The 26,050-nt window shown below is 43.8% G+C and overlaps 1 protein-coding gene across 2 annotated transcripts in view; it reads left to right on the forward strand.

The window, feature by feature from the left end:
* The window catches only part of dner (delta/notch-like EGF repeat containing), a 44,986-nt gene that overhangs the window by 15,431 nt on the left and 3,505 nt on the right, over positions 1–26,050 (forward strand). For both annotated transcript variants that reach the window (XM_061217671.1, XM_061217669.1), the window contains exons 2-8: positions 12,850–13,158; positions 13,875–13,957; positions 14,326–14,489; positions 15,623–15,771; positions 15,989–16,142; positions 18,062–18,175; positions 23,231–23,461. In XM_061217671.1, the coding sequence (XP_061073655.1) occupies positions 12,919–13,158; positions 13,875–13,957; positions 14,326–14,489; positions 15,623–15,771; positions 15,989–16,142; positions 18,062–18,175; positions 23,231–23,461 (1,135 nt within the window). In that variant the 5' untranslated portion in view covers positions 12,850–12,918. The remainder of the gene's footprint in view (positions 1–12,849; positions 13,159–13,874; positions 13,958–14,325; positions 14,490–15,622; positions 15,772–15,988; positions 16,143–18,061; positions 18,176–23,230; positions 23,462–26,050) is intronic.

Here is a 26,050-nt window from a genome sequence, read left to right on the forward strand (position 1 = left end):
ACCTTGATCAAGCAGTTATGTTGCTGCATATAGAGGAAGGGCTTAGAGTATCACCCTTATTAACCATACCATTCTCTGCTCTACACGTGCGTATGCAAAGGTTTCACAGATGTGGAGATGAACACACTCAGAGTTGGTATATTTTTATATATACCAGGGCAGGGCAGTCTGCAGTATGCTGCAGTCCACGGCAGGGCCACTCCCCTTCATATCCGCTCTGACGTCACAGCAGGCTCGCGCTGCTCTCCCCCACGGCTTCTCGCAGCGTCACCATGGCGATCAGCAGCCTGATTGGGGGTTGATTTCCAGGTGGCGCAGGCTGGATTTCAGACAGGAAACTAGCCCACCATTTCCTGTGTGTGTGAGAGAGGAAAGCCGAAGTGTTAGTGTGACTCATTATGACTTCTGCCCATTTCCCTCTCTTTCCCCAATCCTCTGTGTTTTTATTTTGTCCTTCCTTCTCAAATTGAATCAAAGTTTACGTATATGGAGTATTTTTACAAAACATTTTTACAATACAGTCACTATATGAACCATTTCCTATTCCTCTATCCCTCTCTTCTGCCTCTTACCCACTCATTATTTCTCCCTTTAATTGAATCGTTGAATATTATGAATTATCAATTATTTATTTCAGCCATTTAGTGGCATCAAGTCGAATCATGTCTAGTAGCTAATTACACAACATAACCATTAATTCCTTTAAGGTATCTCTTGAGGTGCTGTTGAAACAGCCACTGTGCTATGCCATAAAGAAACAGGCTATGTGCCAGACTCTTTTCTTTACTGAGTGTAGTGAGGACTTTATGTACGGTTAAATTGTGCCTTTACTGCAACATCATCCATCGATAAAGAGCCCTCCAAATCTGTCTCTATCCTATTATGTCTCAAAAAAGCAAGGGATGCCTTGCCAACAGAAACCCTCTTGGCTTTCACTTTGGCCACAGTTGGCAATGGCATAGTCAGAATTTGATTTGACTGTTGTTACTGCACCAAAGATCTGATTAATGCTGAAAGTTAATGGTTTTCAGATCTCAGATAACTAGAGCAGGCCTTAAAATAGTTTTATACCTTGCGGCAGATAACTTGACCAAAGGGAGTGATGTCCCATTGATATAAGACTCACACTGAGAACTGAGTGTTCTTTTTTCTTTTTCAATGTTTTTCTATTTCAAAATTGTCATTGCCGTTCCTTTTTTTATGTATTAAAACCTTGTTAGCTGTGACCATGTAAAGAGTGTCACTACTGTAAATAAGTGCAGTGTTGTTTTATTTGAAGAGTGGAGTTGTTTAAGTGCCTTTGGATTCATTATGAAGCAGTCTGAGTGCACTGAGTGGGGAAATGCTCTACGGATGACACACTCAGCGCACCGTAAATATTTCTGAAAGTCTGATAGGCGTGACATTTCAGAGCAGTGTAAATGTTTTTATTTCTCTACCAATCTTACTCCTTATCTGCTTTATAGTGCTGTCAGTGTGTCACGCCTGGCTGGCCGGCCATTATTGCGGTGCTGTTGGTACGTTTAATTGCTTCTCTGTGAAATGCACAGGCAGCAGTCAGCAGAGCAGCGCGGTGAAGCGCGGACAGGCACCCCAGCCTCTGCGCTTCTCCCCCAGAGCAGAGAGCCTCTCCTGGCCTTTAATCACCTGGGATGACAGGCCGTGCTGGTGCTACGTCAGCTGCTCTGACCCGAGCGCTGGTATAAATAGATCACGCTCGACCGCCGCACTCTGTCCTCTCTCTCTGTCTCTCTCTCCCTCCCTCTCTCTCTCTGTCTCTCTCTCCCTCCCTCTCTCTCTCTTTCTCTCTCCCTGTCTTTATTACTCCTCCCAATCTCCAGGTAAACTTTGGGCCGAGGCTTAAATTGTGAATGCGAGTGCAGGAGACAGGAAGGGAGGAGAGGGAGAGTGGCTGGGATGGGATGAGATGTGTGTGAAGGTCTGCCTCGTCTGCAGGAATGAGTCATCTGCCTGTGGAGGCATCTGGGTGCAGATGTGTGTCCGTGTAATGCAGATGGACCAGTGTGTGTTAGTGTGTGTGTGTGTATGAGTGAGTGTGTGTGTGATTGAGTGAGTGTGTCTGTAAGTGTGTGTGTGTGAGAGAGAGAGTGTGTGTGAGAGAGTGTGTGTGAGAGTGTGTGTGTGTGAGCGAGAGTGTGAGTGTGTGTGAGAATGTGTGTGAGAGAGAGAGTGTGCGTGTGTGTGTGTGTGTGTGTGTGTGTGTGTGTGTGTGTGTGTGCGTGTGTGTGTGTGTTTCGGTGTTTTTGACATGAATACACTTTGATCCTTTGATCTCTTCAAACAGGGGCTGGGGGTTGGGGGAGTAGAGGGAGAGCAATGCTTTGATGTGCAGAGATCGCTCACATTTTTAAATCAGGGCAGATGATGATATTAAAATGCTCAGAAAATGCTGAAGGGTAGCATCAGAGCAAATGGAGTGTAATGAGTTTACGCCGGTGTTGTGAAGGTGTGAGCTTTTGTGTGAGATGGCCAGTCCCTGTGTTACATTCTGTTCTGTAGGCGTTCAAGTGTATATGAGACTTTAAGTTTACAGTAATATCAGAAAATAGATATCAGGTAAGCGCAGTTGTCTGGCAGTTCGAGGGTTGCTGGTTCAATCCTGCCATGGGTCTGTCGAAGTGTCCCTGAGCAACCCCCAATTGCTCCTGACGAGCTGGTTGATGCCTTGCATGGCAGCCAATCGCTGTTGATGTGTGTGAATGGGTGAATGAGGAGCATCAATAGTGCTTTGGACAGAGGCACTATGTAAATGCAGATATTTATTCATTTTTATGCTGGCCTATATTTGCACTTCTCCAGGTGGTTGCCAGAGACACCTCATGCTCTACTGGACCACAGGAGTATATTTTGAAATTGGCTGTGCTTGCCATGTCGTTCTCCAGATGATTAGCATCCTGGTAGCATGGATGGCGAGTTTGGAATGGCAGTATTAATACAGGCTCTGACAGGTGTCATTCCACCTTCCATCACTGTTTACAGGGTGTTATTCTTATTATTAGTGGCCAACCTTTGTTAAACAAATATATACTTAGGAAGAAAAGAGTGGCCATCGCAGCTGCAGGGCTGGGAATACCAGACTGTACAGAAAACTAGCAATTACTGAATTAAATGAGAGCAGAGATAGCAAATCTAGTGAAGACAATACATTGTAGTGGAGCCCATCGTGGACTTGTATCAGTTTCATAAGATTTTGACAAACAATTAAGATTAAAAAATGAATAAAGCTGTTCTTGATGACTCCCGGATTCTGTGCTTTCCCTTTACATTATTGGCATTTCGCAGGCGTGCTTATCCAGAGCGACATACAGTTGATTAGACTAAGTAGGAGACGGTCCTCTCCTAACCCTAACCAGCCATGCTTCTCTTTTTTGCATTGAAACTTTACACAATTCATAAATCGTATCAAAATAACATAATCAACGCTGTGGTGTCGTGTGATGGAATCTGCATGTGAAAGAATCTGTGGGCCCATGCCAATGAACTCATGACTCTTCCTGACATCCTTGAAAAGGTTTCTAAAATGTCTGTGTCCTCTCTCAGATCTCTCTGTACTTCAAAACATTGTGGCTGACCTTTAAGAGTGTTGTAACTAAGCTCCAGGACCTTGTCGCTGAGATACAGAGCCTTAAGTTTTCACAGAATTTCAGAGCATTCTCTTTGAATGATAAATTCTGCGGATGACACGAACTGAAGCTTCTGCCAAGATGGCTGTCACTTTGCAAGCCCCAGAGGTATAAGACCCTGTTTTAATTAGACGCTGTGGTAGTCTCTGTGATGCGCGGAGGTCACTCCCAGTTACGGGGTAATTTTGTGGTTGAGGCTCTACAGTGGATCAGACAGCTTGTGTCCAGACTCAGTCTCAGTTTGTTACACTTCTTTTTCCCGCCCCTGGGGTGTTGTGGCCTCAATGCTATTGTTATTTGTCTCCCTGAGCAGTTACACAATGCATGAAGATGGATGTCCAGCCGCCTCACAGCCAGCCACGGCAGTCTGCTGAACTGGGTCACCACAGTGCGCCGCCGTACTTTCATTTCGCTGTTCTTCTCTGGTTTTCATTTCCAGAAACGGGGTCAGTGATTAATGCCAAAACTGTGTGATGGAAGTGGACTCATACCACATTCTACATTCAAGGAATCTGATCTCTGGAACAAACTTGACCACACTGACCAAGAGGTCCTGACCTGTTTAAGATGTTGATCTCTAAATTGTTGTGTGATATCCTTACAGTAAGCATGAGTTAGAATCTGACTTAATAGGGCCAAGGGGCAAAGGCGCTGTGGACATGATTCCCAACTATATTTGAATTATTTATGTAACAAGTGGCACTAAACCCTTTCTGTGAAACCTGCAATGTTTATTCCTTTCAATCTTTACTGTTACTGAACTTTTTTTGTCATTTATATCCGTATTTGACTGCAATTGGCAAGCTTTTCAAATGCCTCGCATCATAACTGTGTTACACAAACAAATTTCTCCAAAGGATAATGATGATAAGCACACACTGATTGCATTGCAATCAGGAGCTCTGTTTCTGGTGTGCTCCAGACTGACTCTACTCCCCACCACCCAGGACATGTGCCTGCCAAAAGGGTGGCAGGAGTGTGAGAGGCACAGAAAGTTCTAGTTCTGGAGCTGTCACGTCCTATCTCATAAACGCTTCCTCACAAGGTGACAATGCCCTTAGGTATTCAGCACATGATGGAAAAATGTTTTTTTGCTAATCAAAAAAGAGGGAGATATCATTTTATTTCTTATATTAGACACTTATGTTCAACAGTCTTGAATAGAAACCGGGTCAGTTCTCTGCATACTTCCATATGATTAGTGTGCAGGGAGTGAAAGTGGCATGAACGTCTAGTTATACCTTGCGGTTGTGAGGCAGCCTCATTACTGGGAAATATTACTGTACATGTTCTTACTAGAGATTCTGTGGAAGGACTGCTGTGGCAGATATGGCTACATCAACTCCTGCTGTCTCCCTCTGCTCAGGAAAACAATGGATGTGCGAACACGGGGACTGTGCTATTAACTGTATTTGGCTGCATAATTGTCTAATTATCGCTGATAAGGGGGAGAGTGCTCTTTGGGATTACACTGTTGAAATGTGAGAAGTAGGCATTTATATATCGGCTAATGATTGTCTGTGGGTCAAACTAATTGTTCCTTTTGTTAGAGCTCAGAGAAAGAAGAGGAAATACGATTACATGAAGAGAGTTAATTGGCAAAGGGATATTTTTTTAGTGAAATGGATCTTGGAAATCAATGAATAGAGAGCAAAGGTACATTTTCATCTAATCAAACTTGGGCATATGAGTAAGAATTCCAGTCTTTTTTGCCAATTGATTTTATGAATATGTTGCTGAAACGGTCAAACGGTGTGTTTGCATTTGTCCAGTAGGTTGTCAGTTGATGGCGGTATGAAAGTATCAAAGGCTGTCGATTTCCATTATCAATGTCCCAGCAGATACATGCAACAACAACATCTTATCTCTCCTGCCAATGGATCAGATCCCTGGGCACATCTGAAACTTTTATTACACACCATTTCCTCCTGGGTTCAGCTCATTTATACAAATCTGTGGTGAGCTATGGTTTTAGTTCTTTATTGCTCATAAGTTTGGCTAATCAAAGTACCAGAAACTACCAGAAGCAATCCTCCCCAGGAGCACAGACAGGGTGATTTTGATGGAATGGTATCTATTGCTGGGAGCATAAGTTTTATAGAGACACGATGTGAATGATGGTAATCATGTCTGTTCTGCGTATGTACAATACTGTGCAAAAGTCTTAGGCACCTGTATAGATTATTCTGTTCAGATAAGATTCTTTCAAAAATAATGCAATGAAAGGTCCTAAATAAAAATACTATACATTTTACATTACCTTTTAGTAATTTGGCAGAATAGTTAAAAACTGAATCAAATCAGTATTTTTTGTGACTACCCTTTGGCGTTAAAACTGCATCACTTCTCTGAGATCACTTCTCTGAGACCAAAACTATCCTGCAGTTCTATATGACAATCAGCAGGGAGGTTGTTCCTAGCATGTTGGAGAACTTGCCACAGTTCTTCTGCAGACTTTGGTTGGCTTCTTGCTTCTGATCTCAGACAGCCTTGATCAAATTTTTATGCAAAAAGTAGTCAAATGCTTACAGTAATATATGAATTTTTCAAATTAAATACAAAAATGTCTGTAAAATTAAATCTTTTGGAAAATGAATATTTGGAAATCTCAAATGTGTTCTTTTATACTAACACACACAAAAAAGTAAACATACATATAAAAAAGTCTAGGGTGCCTAAGACTTTTGTACGGTACTGTACGTCAAAGGCCCCTTATTTTCCACGAAAGACATATCGTTTTTGGTCTGTGATTTGGACCAGCACACAAACCATGCTCTTGCACTCCAGGGGCAATCACTTTCATGTTACCTAGCGACTGTCACCATAGTAACAGAGATATTTTGGTCATTACAAATGGTCACAAAACCCACAGTGTAGAAATGGGGGTAGTTCTCTATCTCACGTTTCTTTTAGCTCCGATTGTTTATACTTGCGAACCACTAGCACGGTTGTAGAATGCAGGCGCACAATCGAGTGCAGCTGTTATGCGTGTTCTTTTCAACTCTCCTGCCTCATTGGCCTCAGTAGTTACCCCTCTAGATGTGATGCTGGTCCAGGCTCCTGGAGTTCTCCTGCCCTGTATGTAGCATGCTCCTTCTCAATCTGTGTGTATTTTGTTGATGCATTGTGTAAAGTGGTGGCAGTGATGGGTTAAAGATTGGGAACTGTATGGGATTGGGGTGGGTAAGGGGGAGGAGGGGGATTTAATGTGTTTAGGTAAATTTTGTTTGAAAAAAGAATATTCACCACTCCTAGCACCCACGTCATCCATCATATCTCCCTCCATTTCAAGTGTGGGTGGGTGTACACTCTCCCCATTAGTGCTCTGCCACCACCAGCTGCCCTTTCCTGCAACCCATGATGAATATGAATCACAGCTCATAAACATTCATTATGTGATAAATTTGCTTAATGGGCCCAACTCAATTATAAATAATCACAACCCTGCTTAATCCATCTTGACAGCCTCAACACCTCCAAAAACAAACCAGGGCAGTCAGTACCTGATGCATTCTGATCCAGACCAGAGCAGTCAATATATGATACCGTCTGTGAAATGACTGAGCCGTCATTACCAGATACACACTGAGTGTGCTTCATGGGGATCGCCTAATTTAAATTATCACATTATGTTGATTTACTTTTTGATAGTAATTAAATAAAAAAATAAATTTTATCTACAATTTAATATTTTGACAAATCAAAATATTTTAGCAGATTATTTTTTTTTAGAGCAGGTTTTAAATTAGTTCCAGAAGGAGGGAGGTAGAAGAAAGATATGCTGAAGACCCACAAAGTGTTAACCCAGTAGCACCCCCAAGCAACCCACGAGCAGAGCCAAGCGAAGGACCAAGAACCTGAAGAGCCCAGGACGAAGGAGCAGGATAAGTGGCTGAAGTCCATTGAGCCCCTAAGTGGGGAAGGCTGGACAAATATCTGTGTGACGGCTGTAGGGAGCTATGCATGGTCCAGTGGAAGCTCAACCTGTTTGGTGAAATATACAAAAATCCTTTTCAATATGCATACGGGCTCCTTGACGAGAAAGCAAGCAGAACACTGGAAGTTTTCAAAGAACTTGAAGGACACTTCCATGTCCAACACAGTGACCCCGCAAAGAGTGTGCCCCTGGGGCCACCAGCATATGTGCCTAAACCCGTCTAAAACCATCAGCCCTGTTAGACGCGTCATCCCCCAAACACCTGAAGCAGGTGATCCTGCAGGCAAGATCGGCATCGGAGACAGGACCAAACGGGTTACCATATAAGCTGTCCGAGTGTGCTGAAGCTGCTATGGACCCTCACAAGAACTGCTTAGACCAAGCTGAGCATCCCATCAGAGTGGTAAAGGGCAGTGGCAGTCTTCATTCCCAAAAGCAGAACTCCAAGACCATTGATCAGTTCGGGAGCATAACTCTACTGAACATTGAGGGGAACATTTCTTTCTCTGTGATGGCATGAAGGATGACCACCTACTTGATGGAGAATGGCTTCATCGACACCAGCTGCAAGAAGGCCAGGGTCCCTGGATTCCTAGGCTGTATGGAACATGCCTCAATGATCTGGGAACAGATCCAGTCTGCCAAGAGGGGGAAGAAAGATCTCCATGTTTTATGGCTAGACCTGGTTAATGCATATGGGCCGGGCCACACCAATAGACTTCTTTTACATCCCAGACAATATCAAAGCCATGGTCATGAACTGCTTCCAGGGCCTGCCCATGTGCTTTGCACCGCAGAAATTCACCAACGACTGGCAGCAGCTGGAAGTGGGGATTGCAATCGGATGTTCCATCTCTTCCATCCCCTTCGTAGCAACATTTGAGGTCATCCTGATTGGAGCAAGGCAGGTCGTGGGTGGAGCCTGGCTCCCCCCGTTAAGGAGCTACATGAATGACATCACTTGCTTTCTGAGAAATGCAACATGCATGTCCAGGCTCCTGAAGAGACTGGATGAGCTAATCACCTGGGCAAGACATGCAAATCAAGGAGTCTCTCTTTGCCGAAAGAGACTCATTCAAAGTCTGGGAAAGCAGTGTACTGTACATCCAGCCTCTCAGACAAGGAGATGGTGAAGACATCATTCAGCAGCTTTCAGTTAGCCTGGCAAGGATTGACTCAAGCCAGTTACATAGAAAGCGCAAGGTGTGGTATTATCACTTCACTCTGTACCCGAGAGTAATGTGGCTATATGAAGTCACCTCACCATCTGTGAGCGAGATGGATGCCAAAGCCAACGGCTTCATATGCAGATGGCTAGGGTTCCCTTCCTGCTTCTCAACAGCAAGCCTGTATGTGTGGAATACATTCAAGCTGCCCCTAAAATCCATCACCCTTGAGAACAGGCAAGAGAAGATAAGACTGGTAATGGACATTGGGGCTAGAGTTGTGACCGGGAGGAAGTGGTGGACAGAGTCCAAACAGGTCAGGCAGGCCTAGGATGGGGTGATCCTCTTCATCTCGTTCCCACCATCTGACACACAGGTTTCAGCCCGTATCTCTGAGTGACATCCAGAGCTGGATGGACAACCACCATCTAAAGCTCAACCCAGGTAAGGCTGAAATGATATTCATCCCTGCTAATACCTCTCCCCATCTGGATCTCTCCATTTCCCTTGGGGATACCACACTCACGCCATCACCCAGTGCAAGGAACCTCGGCGTGGTGATGGACAGCAGACTGTCCCTTTCCGAGAACATTGCGGTGGTGACCCGATCATGCAGGTTCTTCCTATACAATATACGGAGAATCCGCCCCTTTCTCACCCCCTACTCGACCCAGCTCCTGGTCCAAGCGATGGTTCTGTCCCGCCTGGACTACTGCAATTCCCTCTTGGCTGGCCTCCCAGCGTCCGCCATCAGACCCCTCCAACTTATCCAGAATGCAGCAGCTCGACTGGTCTTCAACCTTCCCAGATACTCACACGTCACCCCCCTGCTTACTTCCCTCCACTGGCTGCCTGTCATGGCTCGCATCAAATTCAAAACATTGGTGCTAGCCTTCCAAGCAGTTAAGGGGTCTTCCCCAGCTTACCTACAAGAAATCATCAGACCCTACACCCCTGCCAGACCTCTTCGTTCAGCCTCCACATGCCGCTTGGCACCTCCCCCTCTCCGAACCTCCACCTCACACTCACGACTACTGTCTGTTCTGGCTCCACGGTGGTAGAATGAACTCCCCGTTGAGGTCAGAACTGTAGAATCTCTCCCCACCTTCAAGCGCAAACTGAAGACTCACCTCTTCAAGCAGCACCTCTCCCCATCCCTCCCTACCTCCCTGTGAACCTTAATTGTTGTCTTTGTGATTTACTTTGTGTATCGGTATTTTTAGTTGGCTAGGTAAGCAGTGTTTGGATAGTTAAGTTTGATCGCTTTTGCTTTGTTGTTTGTTTGTTCGTTAAAAAAGGGAAAAAAAAGAAAAATAGGCCCTGGTCCTTATCTTTGTTGTACAGGTAGCAGTTGAAATTGTACTTCCCTCTAGGGTCTTTCAGAGCACTTATCCCTGGTTATGGGTATTCACTTTGTTGTGCGTCGCTCTGGATAAGAGCGTCTGCCAAATGCCATTAATGTAATGTAATATAATGATCCACCCAACTTATGGTCCAGAGCCAGTAAGAAGGAGAAGAAGAACATTGTTGTCTCTGAAGTCACCAGGATGGAGCTAGAGAAGCACAGGGTGAAGGCCATTGCATGGAGGCAGGGGCGCTGCACAACATGGGAGGGTGTCGCAAGTCGAAAGATCTTGCCAGATGTCTGGAAACTGCCACAGGCTCGGCTCAGCTTTCTTATCAGGGAAAGCTACGCCACCCTGCCCCGCTCCCGAAACCTCCATCAGTGGTTTAGCACAGAACAAGCCCATAACCTCTGTGAGACCACCAATGCCTCTCTCCAGCATACTCTGTCAGGTTGTAAGACTACACTGACGAGGTAACACCAGGAGATGTTCTGGGATAAGGGGCGAACCATCAAAGAATGGTGATCCACAATGACCTTGTAGCTGATCAATCAGGCACTGGCAAAGGTGCGGCAGGCCTAGATCTTAGCAGCAGAAAACGGCAACCCGTATACTTTAGATAGCTTCCATCATTAACTCTGTATCATCCATCCTATTACTTGTGGGATCCCACAGGGATCAATTTTGGGACCAATACTGTCCTTTATGTTACTTCTTGTCGAGCATTAATTCGTAATAATATCTCTTTCATGTCTATGCTAATGACACACAGTTGCAACTTTTGGTTAATTTTGTGGAACTATCAAAATTGCACCCGGAAATGAATTATTAAAAGCCATTTTGATTTTTGACTTATTAGCAATGTATGAAAGTATATATTTTTAATAAAAAACATATTAATTATATTACAAGGAAAACATTGGTAGCACTCATACCTTATGTTCTGGATACACCAGTCAACTGAAAAGGTGTGACATTACATGCGAAATATGTCATACTATTCATTACCAAGCTCTTACCGTCACAGATGCAAAATTGTGTATATTATATTTAGATTTTTCGTCTGTCTATGATTGCTAAAGAATACAGTGTGGACAATCAAAGGTGTTTCATATTTATTTGTATTTATTTATTACTTTACAATTTATATAGGATATATTTTCACCTTTGTGACACATCCCTGTGTACAAAAGGTGCTCTACAAATACATTTATGATGATGATTATAATTATTATCAAAATTATTATTATTTAAATATGTTTTAATAAAACACACAAGTACTATAATGTAAATCTTCCAAGGAAAGATGTTTAAAATTATTGCATGTTCATGTCGCTTTCAACATCACTAACATTTCAGGTTTTTGAAGGATCTTCAATCCAAATTAATTAATAGCTCAAATGTTTGATTTTGTATTTTGTTGTATGAAATAAGACTTGTTGATTCATTGAGACAGTTTTCCTGAGTATGATAATGCACTGCTTGTCTGAGCCTGGTCATTTCATCTGGACTAATTCCATTAAATACGTAATTAATCACAGGAAACAGGACAACTTGACATGGCAGCATGCCAGTAATTCATCCAATAGCCTTCTAGCCCTGGAATTGACGATCCCAATTGACTAATGTAATTTGAATTTAGTACGGTTTATTGATCTCCTGCTGCTTTTAGAAATTGTTTCAAATTACCAAATTGGTTTTATTTGACTACAAATGTCATTAATTAGGCTTTTGCAGAATTTTGTTGCATTTAATCAAAATTAGATATTGAATCTGCAGTGTTTGCTGAATCTAAGACATTGGGTTATCTGTGTCGATATGTACTGTAACATGGTATTCTTGGCATTCATGTGTGAAGATCAAGTTTCAAATATTGGGCGACAGAAGGCTCCATGTACAGTTAGAAAAGCTACGGCAGGAGGAGTCTTGCAGGGGTGCATTGTGCTGCTATGGGCAGGGAGCTGTGAGGAGAATGGACTCTGCTGGTCTTGGCTCCTCTCGGATAGTCCGCCCCACTGTGCTGACCCCTGCGTTGAAATCATGGCCACTTACAAAATTAACTCTGCAGGGTGGTATAGCAGTTAGGCCACTGACATATTGGTTGTCCACAGCCCGGAGGTACCTTTTCCACCTCCGATGCAAATCCAATGGCTGCCATACTGAATGTATAAAATATAAAACTGTGAAAAAATTAATGTGAATGCACTTTAATAAGAAGTGATGTGATGTGTTGGAGAGTGTTTGTTGCAGAGGCCTCATCTTATCTTATCAGTATTAATGACATTGTCATTTTTGCTAATCATTTATTTAATGTACATTTAGTCACATTACATTCTGTTTTCTTGGAAATGCCATGTTGCATATCTTCTATTTAGACACTCGTGAAAGAAGAAGAGTATGTGATGCTTTAAACAAGAGGAGCATGCTTTAGAACTGGTTGAGACAAACTGCTCTTCCTTTTGCACCTGTGGCTGAGAAAGAGAGAGGCAAGGAAAATGCAAGATAGATGGATAGTGAAGAATCAGAGGGAGAGGAGAGGTATTGGTCATCATGTGCCTCTGAGCTATGATTGTCCTCTCCTGACAGAAGTACAGCCAACTAATACTGCGCTCTCTAGTCATGTGTGTGCAGTTTACATTTTTGTAAATGACAAAAAAATCCATGGAGCGACCATGTAAAAGACAAATCTCCCAGATACGTCACTGCATTGGAGTGAAGATTACTCCACGCTTACGAGGTGCAATGTGTTCTTTCAGTTTTTTACAGACCCCTGTGCCAGCAGCCCCTGTCTCCATGGTAACTGCAGCGGCAGTGGCGATGGCAGCATGTACACGTGTGAGTGCAGTGACGGTTTTGGGGGGGAAAACTGCGACCAGCCCCTCCTGAGCCTGGCTGCGTTTGCCTGGGCCTCCTCGCCCGCACCCCCCGCCCCAGAGCACGCCACACCTGCCACAACCAGCACACCCACCACAGTCCCTTCCACAACCCCGGCTCCACCCACACTGCAGCCATGGCAACCCCGTCTAGGGCAGAGAGTGGCTGAGTTAGCATGGGAAGAGGAGCAGGTGAGCTTGTCTCTGTCGGTGTGTCGGAGCCATGCAGTACCTGTGTGGTCCCTTATGAAGACCTCTGGTATCAGTAAAGCCAGACAATAAATAATGCAGAGTAGATATGGCTGACTGACTGACTGACTGATTGAATGTACTGTAAGGATGAACGATTAAATTTATGAAGTAGCAAGCAAGTAAGTAAGTGAATGAATTATGCAACTGGAATGAATCAATAAAATAAAAAAAATCCTGTCAACTGGCCCAGAATTTCTAGATATGAATATACAGTATAACACTCCTTCTTGGAATGTGATTCTTGTTTGGACTTTAGAGTGGACAATAATCCACCTTGATACTACACCTAGTGCATCACTGGCTGTGTTGTGTGTGTGTGTGTGTGTGTGTGTGTGTGTGTGTGTGTGTGTGTGTGTGTGTGTGTGTGTGTGTGTGTGTGTGTGTGTGTGTGTGTGTGTGTGTGTGTGTGTGTGTGTGTGTGTGTGTGTGTGCGTGCGTGCATGTATACATGTATGTATGTGCATATCTTACCTTGGTCAGGGGAACTACTATGTGTATTGCACATGCCCCACGTGTGTTTATGTGTGTACCTATCTCAGATGTGCAAGTGATTCTGTTCTTATTTCGGTCATATGACTGTGTACATGTTCCTTTCCCAGGTGTCTGACTGTGTGTATACCTGTTCCAGATATGCTTGTCTTATGTATTTGTTCCAGATAACAGAGGGGACATCCTGTGGGAATGTGTCCTCATCAATGGTCACCCTTTCCCTCGAGGTAGCTGACGAGACAGCTGTAAAGTAAGGCTCAGCTTTTTATCATGTTATTCTGAGTGAAACCCGACTGTCTGTCGAGTGAGAGGGTGTAATGAGGGTACAGTAGGTCTGCTGCGAGCTTTGAATCACGGCCGCGCCACACAAGAGATGTGATTAGCCCCCTGAGTAGAAGACCAATTGTCCTCGGCTAACGGAAATCAAATGAGTTTTATTGCTTTATCAGGGGTGACATCACTGTCTGCAGCAGACATTCATGCGCTAAGCCATCCATCTGATCCCCCAAACATGGACACAGGAAGTGAATGTGGTTGCAGGTGTGTTAGTGAAGCATGTGTGGGTCTGGGCTGTGTACTCAGGGAACACTGTACAGTGTATGTGTTATTCTCTGGCAGGATCCAGGTGAATGGCAGTTGGTCTGCGGTTCTGTGGAGAGTCAGTGAGAGAGAGTTCCAGCACTGCTCCATCTTAGATGGCACTGCTGCCTGGATCCAGCAGGCCCCGGACGGACTGGTTCTGCCCGGGGAGTCCCTCCCCCTCGGCCAGAGCTACTTCCTGGGTAAATTCTGCCAGCAGCAGCTGTGTGAATGATCTGAATCCTTAGGTATTCTATTTTAGAAGAATGTTTAAAGCCGAAACTGAAATACTTGTGTTCATGATGTGGACAACTTATTCTAAAAGTTTAAATGCTTATCAGCCTCTTATTTGCAAAGTAGGGCAATAAACCCCTAGCCTCCCTCTCACCACTATCACAGTTTATAACCCTGATTTTGCCACAGACAATACAAGGCATATTCTAACAATCCTCGATACCACTTCTCTACATCAAGAAATCAAAAAGAAGTTGCAAAAAAATTTGTTGTGATTGAAAATTGCACCCTGAAGAAAATTAATGAATGCAGAAAAGCCCTGGGCCCAACCGGAGACTTAAGGGGTTAATTTAAATCTTCAACCATGTGTGTGCAATAGATTGCTGTTGAAATATTGACACTTTTTTAGGGCTAGTACAAAATGGGTGGAAATTGCCCTCTAAGGGGGCAAAGTGGAAAGGGTTAAGGAACAACCCTTCACTAAATTAGTGTATCATGTTGTTACTTAGGGGCAGCTATGCTTGATTGCTACATAGCTGGCAAGTAACAAGGACATTTACAATATGCGCATGACTGGTGCCAAATGATGGATCAGAGCAAGTAACTTGCCAAACTCATTGGCATTTATTACAGCTCTTCTGTCTGATCAAAGTGAACGGATGGGAGGCACACTCATGTCTGATTCATTTAAACAGGTAGTGAGGCAATTCTTGCCTCAAGCAGTCAGATCATACTTACCTGGGATCAGATCCTGGGAGGTTTTAATCATAGGCTTGAATTTGGGCAGCAACTAGCTTGCCAAACTCATTGGCATTTATTACAGCTCTTCTGTCTGATCAAAGTGAACGGATGGGAGGCACACTCATGTCTGATTCATTTAAACGGGTAGTGAGGCAATTCTTGCCTCAAGCAGTCAGATCATACTTACCTGGGATCAGATCCTGGGAGGTTTTAATCATAGGCTTGAATTTGGGCAGGACTGCATTGCAGGTATACCCATTCTGCTTTTAAAATCCAGTTCAAAATCCAGTTCAAATAAAGATTCAGCCATGACCTTCCTAAATGCTATTGGCTGCTGTCGCTCATTGGCCTACCCCTACAGGTTTCTTGCACAGTGGCGCTCCTGGTGTTTCTGTGATGTTATTGCGCCTACATCTCACGGTGAAGGCCAGCAGTTGTGTGGAGCCAGGCAGTCGTTTCAGTGACCCACAATGCTCTGGGAGGGGGAGATGTGTCACCCAGCCAACTAAGGTAATGCTGGACCCATACAGGATGTGATCCGGCCTGTGAATTTTCACATCGCATACACAAGAGTATTGGCAGTCGTATATCACACAACATTAAAACCACATTATCACACCAGCATCAGAAGCTAGATATGAATTGTTATCATATCAACACCAAAAACCCATTACCTTTCTGTGTTCCAAGAAGAGCCTTGTGATTGTTATCTCTTTCCGTGTCCCAGAGCACCTTTTACTGTGAGTGTGAGGAGGGATATTCTGGAATCTTCTGTGAGGAGTTTGATGCCTGTCACCTGAAGCCGTGTGAGAACAGCGGCACGTGCGGTGACCTGAGACAAGGGGACGAGGGACGCAACTTCACCTGCATCTGTCCTCCAGGTGTGTTCCACGGCCGCACCTGTGCAGTGCGCCCACTCTGTCGCCCCCAGCACACCTGCATCTTCACAGCAGCCATTTTGTGTCACAGTGTGCTTCGCACAAAAAGGTATAACATTTAAATGTGTTTTGAGTTCTATTTTATGCTAAAACCTTTATATTTATTTCTATTTCTGTTTTAAACCTTTATGCGTCTCGCTTTATATTTTACATTTTGTATCTGACCTCAACAGATTCATTGAAAGTGAGGGGGATTCTCATTATACAGAGACAATTAAATGTAATAGCCGGCACTGCTTGAGAAACATCAAATGTTAATAACCATAGTGAAATAAAATAGGAATATCTCAGCCTTAAATTGGAAAAAAATCACTTCTTCACTCTTCCACATGTCTACATGACGGGGGTCTGGTTGTGTGCAGTACAATGCATTGGACATCCTACTGAAAGGACTTTTACAAACCAAATCTCTGTCCTTTCTTGTCTCAGGGAATGACATTGATATTAAATCGATGATTTAATAATTTAGCGATGAATGTGGCTGCCATTTGACTGGCTTTGTACTGGAGGGTGTTGGGAGATTTAAGATATTGCATATGGCCAGTTTTTGCTGAAAATGAAAATGCATACATCACATCTTTACAACCAGATTCCGCCCTGCTTGGAGATCTAGTGTTTGTGTGGGCTCAACATAGATACATTTACCCTGAGTTTAATCATCATAATCAACCACAGAGGATATATGGATTTTTTTTTTCTTCTACCTATCAATTAATATTTTTACTTCCTTCGAAATCCTTCCAGGAGTCTGATGATGGACTTTTACTACCCAACAGAGACAGAAATATAAGATACAAACAAAATACCTGTATGTGTCTATTGAAGTGATACAAAATTAAGCATATGGAGTGTACTGTGAAAGCTATACTTGCAAGTGGACTGAAAATACATATATACAAAATATAAATGTAATATCTGGAAGCTATATTCATAGTCACAACCAGAAAACCAAATCAGCTGATTTACCGCTTCAGATTTGTAGGAATAATGTGAATTTATGTAATTTCATAAATTCATACATCCATCCATTCCATCCACCCATTATCTTCACCCACTTATCCTGAACAGGGTCGCAGGGGGGCTGGAGCCTATCCCAGCATACATTGGGAGAAAGGCAGGAATACCCCCTGGACAGGTCGCCAGTCCATCGAAGGGCACACACACCATTCACTCACACACTCATACCTATGGGCAATTTAGGCTCTCCAATCAACCTAATCTGCATGTCTTTGGACTGTGGGAGGAAACCGGAGTACCCGGAGGAAACCCACGCAGACACGGGGAGAACATGCAAACTCGAACCCAGGACCTCCTTGCTGTGAGGCGGCAGTGCTACCCACTGCACCATCCGTGCCGCCACATAAATTCATACATTCAAAATATTATATTTGTGGATTAATCACTGGTTCTTTAAAGAGTAATTGCACTCGCTGTTTCAGCCTGGCTCCGCCTTCTATACAATTTTGAAAAGAATGGTAAAAATGCGTTCTACAGTGGGTAGAGTAGGTGGGCCCATCACAATTCAGCCAGGGCCTAGGTGCACCAGATCACATTTTTCAAAATCTATATGCAGCAGAACACACTTTTCAAGCAGTTTTTTAAGCCAAAATTATATTATTTCATGAATGTTGAGATAACGGCATGGATTAAAATATTTTGTACATGTGTGCATAAGAAAATGCTGTGTTGTGTTACAGTGTCTCACAGGGCATGCAGATGAGTATGAATTGTGGGTGTGAATGGTCTTCTGCTGCAGTACATTGTTGTGTTGCAGGGTATATGTTGCTGGGTGTGTTCGCAGAATGGAGTGTGTGCGTTGGTGGTGCGTGTCACATTTCTCTGTGGTTTGCTCTTTGTTCCAGGGTACACAGGCGAGCGCTGCCAGGTTCTGGTGGATCACTGTCAGTCTCAGCCTTGCAAGAACGGGGCCACCTGCTCCAGTGACGCGCTCGGGCCCACCTGCCACTGCTCGGAGGGTAGGGACCACCCTTAACCAGCCGTACAACCCACCGTACCACCATGTAGTCTCAGATTCATCACCTGTCTCAGCCTATACTCTCAGAAATAAAGGTATCCTATAGGTACATAAAATTCTACCACTAGCCAGAAATATATCATTAATTTGTAGCTTTTTGCTTGCAAAACAGACTCATTTATACCCAAAGAGAAATGTGATCCTTTGAATGTACCACCACTGTTATTTTATTTCTGAGAGCGTAGTCTCAACCCAGCTTTACCCCAGTTATGTCCTAATCTCGGCGTCTCAGCGTCTGGAACCAAGCCTAGAAAAAACAAGCCTTACTGTACCAATCCCCAAATCCAGTCTTACAACAGTCCAGTCCCAGAGATCCAGGCCTATTCCTGACCCTCTTCCAGCATCCACAATTACCAGCTCATTAGTATGAATTTTCTGTCTTCATTTTTTAAATCATGCACCTTCTGTCTGACTGAGTACAATTAAGTGATTGCATCCACTTTCCAGACTTTTTATGTGACTGTGATTGATTTTCAATAGCACAAGCTGAATAACAAATACAGTGGACATTTCCTAAATAACAGCCTTCTATACTTATCGCCACCTTTCTCCACTTCACACTTGAACTTTGACAGTTTATGGCTCATTGTCATTCTATGGCTCTATATAGTCTGTCACTCTGAGTGCCTTGTTGTAATGAACCGGAACATCCAGAGGACCTGGGGTCCTCCTGTGGGCACGGTCCTGTAATGGATTACTAATGCCGAATGATGAGACACTCCAACAATCTCATTTAAGCCCTCCAAAACAAAACAAAAAAACAACAGCAGGCAAAATAATAAATAAATAAATAAATTTAAAAAGATGACGGAAACAAAGCCGGCTGCAGAATCTTTGCCCTGGGGAGTAGTCCTCCTTCAGGACCACTGAACAAAGCATTCCCCCCTGAATTATTTATGGGGAACGGTTCCAGGGTGCGCACAGAAATGCATCTCTTTCAAGAACAAGGTGGCAATTTGGGGATGCACACAGCAGTCTTCAATTAGCAAAGTAAAGTTGGGGAGAGTTGCTTTAAATAGTTACTGCTTTAGTCAGCACTGCTTTTGATCCATTCCTTGCTTTTAATTAATAATTTTTTTCCTCTCTATGATTGCTTCTCATGCAGAATATGACTATTTATCGCCTCTTTCTAATTAGTTCCTCTCATTGTTTCACACTCACGACCATGGGAATTCTGTAGCTATCGATAGCATATTGATACTTCAGGTAATACAACCGGTAGGATATTAAACATGCTTTGCTGTTTTCACCTCCGTTCAGCCATCACTGGAACAATTAGTAATGAGTAATTCCCAATATAGATTTTAATGGAAAGACATTGAACATTTCTTTATCTTCCTTTCTGATTGAAGCTACCCCCATCTTGACCAGCAGCAGTGTACAAGGTCCACCCATCTAGTCCCATTCCATCAGATCCCATCAGTATCCTGTCCCACCCCTGACAGAGCTGTTCCCTGAGGACTGTCTGCTGCCTGTGGGATTGTCCTCTGACAGACCGGGTGATTTACAGGGTGGGGGTGGCACCCCAAAATTTACTGTCAAATCCTGCTTCTTGTCAGGCATGAATCCTAATGCGTTGGTCCACCGGTTGACCAAGGCCGTAGATGGCAGGATGAATTGTGGGTAATTATGGGTAATACAGCAGAGTTCTGCTGGTGGCTGATGCTCGCTGGGCCCCCAGGTGCAGGTTCTGTAATCCTCTTCTGCCACGCTGTTCGCTCTGCCAAAAAGACGCCATGTTAATTCTGTCCTCCCCATCATGCACTGCAGTCCCTGCTCAGATCCTCTGAGACTGCTAAATTTAGGGCTGTGCCTTTTCCGCGCTTCTATTCTCTCCCTCCCTCCGTCCTCTGGTGTATTTGACACAGTTTGTGAAAATAGAGGGTGGACAGCTAGACAGGGTCATCCTCCACCAGAAACATCGCACAAGAGCAAAAGGAAGAAGATGTTTATGCCTTGTGATGCAGGATGACTGGATGTCATTTCCAGCCTCCTGTGGGATATCAAAAGCCAAGTGAATTATCACAGCGAGGATAAATGTCCAGCGCAGTGCTCCTGGGCTCTGACCCAGGACAGGAAACGGGGCGGCCAATAGAGCAATATCACCTTGAGGGAAGAATATTTTTTTGTTTGAGGAGATTCACTGTGGTGTTCTTTTAGTGCTGCCATAAAGAGGGCTACAGCTTTGCGCTCTTCCCACAGTGCAACTGCACTGTGCAACTGACTTCTCTCTGAGCGCGATTTCAGAACCCGTCTGCCAGCTACAGACCCAGAGTAACACAGTAATTCATCCTTGTTACGTAGGGCTACAGACGTACGGCTTTTCATGCAGTAAGACTACAGAACTGACTTTTATTGTAATAATGCTACAGATCATACCTGTCCCCGCAGATACATGGTAAGATTTACTGACCTCAGTAAGTAAGATAAAAACCCTGTCTAGAGATATACCAACTATATAAGAATGTAGGAGTGCGGGAACCAATATAAATTAGAAGCATTATTCATGAGTATTAGCCACAAGCACACATTTGTGTTGATGAATATGTATTTACATGAGGTGTTGAACTCCGCCGAGAAAATGCTTCCATTTTGTCTTATCTGTTTGACTTTAATGTATTTGATATTAATGTATTCATAAATATTGCCACAGTGACAATGCACCAACAGTGGAAGAAGATAAGTGTCTTTCTGAATGCTTCGTGGAAACAGTCGCATACCGTTGTACACCATAAAATGCACTGGCTGTCCTGACAGTTGCATGAGAAGTAAGATTACAGCCGTTTTGACAGGAAATTACACGTCTTTATGTTTCAACTTCATAAGTCCCACTCACTGAAAGCAGAAGTGACAGCTGAAGGTGGATTAAAGAAACCCGGCATAACTCCCTGGAGAGGAATGGGCTGAAGTGTGTTGTCAGTTGCCCTACTTGTGAGAACACTGATGTGCTGTTTCCTGTTTCTTTAATGACAGTGCTTTTTATGCCATTAGGCACAGGTGAATGTTGCTTTGCTTTACTTCTCCCTCAAGTGGTGCAAAATGGAATATCGAATATATCAAAGAATTCCAATAAATATGTCATTTTTTATCATTCCTGTAAAACTAGGGAAGGCAACACAGTTGAAAGGGGGCAATTTTTAGATACTATGACATTTACCTTTTTCAACTACTGCAGTTTCCTGAAATATACTATGATGGCACGAAACAGCTTTAAATAGTTAATTTAAATGTTTTATACCAGTCATTTCTTGTGCACTAATCACATTTTTGGCATACGCAAAGTGTTTTTAAATAATTCATCACTCAATAAATGACCAGCTATTGACTAATTCATCACAGATGAAAATGACTCTGACTTAAGCCACTGAGGAAAAAAAGTGTTTTAACTAACATGCAAATTTGTTTTTAATTATTCATAGAATAATGTTCCTAAAAAATAATAAAAGTCATAATACAAAAAGTGTCCACATACAAAATATAAAATGTAATTTTGTTTGGAGAAAAAAAATTTCCCCTGCGGTAACTCTTAAGTTAATTTCGTTTTCATGCTTGCTGAAATGTGCAATCTGAGATTCATACTGACATGCAAACGCATTTCATTGTGGTTGAACATTTTTGAAAATGAACGTGTACAGGGAGTGTTTGAATGGTGCAGTATCACACAGGCAGGCGGTAGTTACAGTATGTCCCGTAGTCTGGTGCTGTATTCTGACAATGTGCATTGTGGCTAGCTCCCCTGCAGTGTGGGGTGTAATTGGCTGTAGAGTCACTGAGAGAAGGTTTCGTTTGGTAGGCCTGTCGTATCGGATGATTGGGTTGGCTTCAGGCTGCCTGCTCCAGCGGCTGATAAAAGCTACATTTCTTTCACACTGGCTGCATGGCTCAGCTGCTGGATGGCCGTGCATAATTGCACACGGAAACAGCTGCTGGCAGCAGGCAAGTTTCAAAGTTGACGGGTAATGTTGCGAGTGATGGGAAGAGGGCTACGGATCGGCCATTTTAAATGGGGCGGAAATAAGGCACACATGTGAAAATTACAATTAATGCCATTATTTATCATCATAATATACTGTAGCTACAGCCATACACAAGGAGACAATGTACACAGCATTCAGGCATTGACTGTCGAGAAGAAGCAGAATTGTGCCTCCATCTCCTAGTGTGGCTTTTCCAGTTGTAAAGATTTGTGCATGTGTTATTCTTCAGTGGAAAGGACGTTCATTTTTTTATAATTCACAGATTTTGCCTGGACATTCTCACACAATCTATTCAGGGCCAAATGGATGTTGTATATGAGTGTTTGAGACAAGGTCTCAGGGCACCTCTGAAGAGTGCTTTGTTGTCTTAGCTAGCCTCTCTCTCCAATACAAATAAACCAACAAGCCAAGGACACATATTATTCAAAACCCCAAATTCTTATCCTTAGTCTTTACTATGTCCAAACTTATTTCACCCGCACTTATGGAAGGTCTTTCTTCTCCGGGCCAAGGGGATACTCCATCACAGCGTGCTGTATTGAGGTCATTGTCATGGCAGCAGAGAGGAGGATAACAGAGCCAGTTCTCCTGGGCCTGTGTGTTAAAGGTGAAATATGAGCGCAGTAATTCCGTCATGTTCCGTCTGGGGAGCTTGCTCCCGGTCCCATCGGCCCCCTCTGATGGATCAGCAACCACGGCTCCTGTTCCACCTGCAGAGAGGAATATTTATATGAACATTTTAAGGACGAATCATTGTTTCTGTAAGTGTCTGGAGTAGCTACACGTGTCCTCACTGCACACCTGTTTCCTCCAGTGCACCAGTAACTGGGAGATTATGGCTGGTTATGCGAAATTCAGATTTTACTTTTCTCTCTGTAGGTCATTGCCAGATATATGTTTGTTGCCTGACTCACTTCCCTCTGTTAAGTACAGTATTTTTCCTTAATGCTTTATTGGTGTGACTGAGTACCCCCTCTCTCCCTCTCTCCCCCTCTCCCCCTCTCTCCCTCTCCCTGCAGGGTATGAAGGCTCGCAGTGTGATCAGAGGATCGACCCTTGCGCTTCATCCCCGTGCCACAACAATGGCAGCTGCTTCTCTGATGGCCGGGGCTTTGGGTTTGGCTGCAGCTGTGCGTCGGGCTACACTGGCCCCACCTGTGCCCAGCTGGTGGACTTCTGTGCCCTCAACCCCTGCGCCCACGGGATCTGCCGCAGTGTGGGAACCAGCTACGGGTGTCTCTGTGTGCCAGGTGAGCTACAGGTGTGTCTGTGTGCCAGGTGAGCTACAGGTGTGTCTGTGTGCCAGGTGAGCTACGTGTCTGTGTTCCAGGTGAGCTACAGGTGTGTCTGTGTGCCAGGTGAGCTGCAGGTGTGTCTGTGTGCCAGGTGAGCTGCAGGTGTGTCTGTGTGCCAGGTGAGCTGCAGGTGTGTCTGTGTGCCAGGTGAGCTACAGGTGTCTGTGTGCCAGGTGAGCCCTGCCCATGGCCACATTATAGTGTTTGTGAAAGCAGCCACCGAATGCTGCTATGCAACACAAGGGACTGATCCCAGTGTTCGTCGCTGTAAGTAAAGCAATGTGCAGTACCACACATTCCACTGGGTGGCAGTAGAGTTACAAACTGTATTCTTCCCAAGATAAATGTTCTGCCTAAAGATTTTTGTGTTGAACATTGTTACACGACCATTGTAAATCCCTTCACATCATTGAAAAAGGCACACTGACGTCTTGACTCACCCTCTGCCTGTGTTCATAGCCCTTAAATTCAACATCGGAGTGTTCACAGAGAAGGGGTGGCCTGTAGCGTAATGGTTAAGGTAAATGACTGGGACACGCAAGGTTGGTGGTTCTAATCCCAGTGTAGCCACAATAAGATCCGCACAGCCGTTGGGCCCTTGAGCAAAGCCCTTAACCCTGCATTGCTCCAGGGGAGGATTGTCTCCTGCCTAGTCTAATCAACTGTACGTCACTCTGGATAAGAGCCAAATGCCAATAATGTAATGTGACATCTAAGGTAATTCAACAAAAAGATCAACATGCCAAGGGGGAGGGATAGACAGTGTTGTGGTTTGAGGGTATTTGTTGCTGCAATTCCTCTCTTGGCATTAGATGTCCAAAATTACCTATTGTACCTTTAAAAATCAATAATAGCAAAAACATATGGTGTTTTCTCATTGAGAAAGGGTAATACTGAGAAAATGATAATAATCAAGCTGCTCAACAGTGACTTTGGAAATAGCCTGTCTTTGGGAAGGGGGCTGTCTCTGTTTCATTTTCTATAATAATGGTGAAATACTGTAGTGTTTTTCACACAGGGTTTAAAGCTTTTGGAGAAATATTCAAAAGAGGTGAATAAACAAGAATACAAATGCTTTTGTTTTTATTTAAGGGACTGATTAAAGGAACTATGTTTGCATATTAGCGATTGATTTTGTCCTATTGTGCCAAATGTGATATCCCTGCTATATAGTACAATTTGGCTTACAGTATCTGTAAGCCTAAATGCTGTAAGCTTTTGTCAGTAATCAGTGTCTGTTTAAGTCTATATGCACATAGACATAAATCCATCAACAGGCATGTGTCAGAGAAGAGAGACAGATGTACATGTATGTACCAATAATTATTGATACATATATTGTTACTTTGTTCTCCTCTTCTCTCCCTCTCTCTCTGATGATAATATTGCTCTCCGACAATATTGCATTCCCTCTGCACACTGGTTGCCATGGGGACACAGTGCTGATGAGCCGTTGCTATTGTCTGCAGCTGTGTGTGAGTCTAGCTGTATGTATGTGCAGCTGTGTGTGAGTTTAGCTCTGTGTGTGGTGTATCTATGCAGCTGTGTGTGAGTCTAGCTGTACGTACGTGCAGCTGTGCGTGAGTCTAGCTGTGTGTGTGGTGTATCTATGCAGCTGTGTGTGAGTCTAGCTGTGTGTGTGGTGTATCTATGCAGCTGTGTGTGAGTCTAGTTGTGTGTGTGGTGTATCTATGCAGCTGTGTGCAAGTCTAGCTGTGTGTGTGGTGTATCTATGCAGCTGTGTGTGAGTCTAGCTGTGTGTGTGGTGTATCTATGCAGCTGTGTGTGAGTCTAGCTGTGTGTGTGGTGTATCTATGCAGCTGTGTGTGAGTCTAGTTGTGTGCCAATCTAGCTGCCCCTGCGGTATCTATGCAGCTGTGTGTGGATCTGGCTGTGCAAATCTAGCTGTGCGTATCTATGGCATGACACTGCACTGCACACAGGCAGCCATCGGTGCACATACAGCAATCTGCTCACACAGTCGTGTGTGGAAAATAATTGACCTTTATCCGTCTTCATGAATATTCTTTCTGTTATCCATAATGGATTTGTGTGAGCAGAAAAAATAACTGAAGAGAGCACTTGACATTTATGAGTCCCAAGTGTCAGCACTCTTTAGACCTTATTCATGTTCCGTCATTCACACGCACACAGGTACGCACACACAGTCAGTGTTTAACTCTTTTTACCGTGGACACTTTCCCATGCCCTGGCTAATGCCTTTGTGTTGTGGTCTTAGGGGAATTTATTTAACTGCTGACTTCCAGAAGAGGAAACAGTCTGTACTTTCTGAGATTGTGTTGAGCTTTCTGTTTTGACCTTGTTCCTCCAGACCTTCTCAAACCACACACACACACACACACACACACACACACACACACACACACATTCAGGGACACGCACACACACGCACGCAATCACAAAATAATCCAGTGCTGATTCTTGTTTAACACTGCCACCTCATGGCCAGGTGAGTGTACTGCATACGTTGGTCAATCAGAACAACTGCAAGTCTGCCCCATGCTTTGGTTTGCCACCCAATGA

Source organism: Conger conger, chromosome 13 (assembly GCF_963514075.1).
Source record: "Conger conger chromosome 13, fConCon1.1, whole genome shotgun sequence".
Lineage (NCBI taxonomy): Eukaryota > Metazoa > Chordata > Actinopteri > Anguilliformes > Congridae > Conger > Conger conger.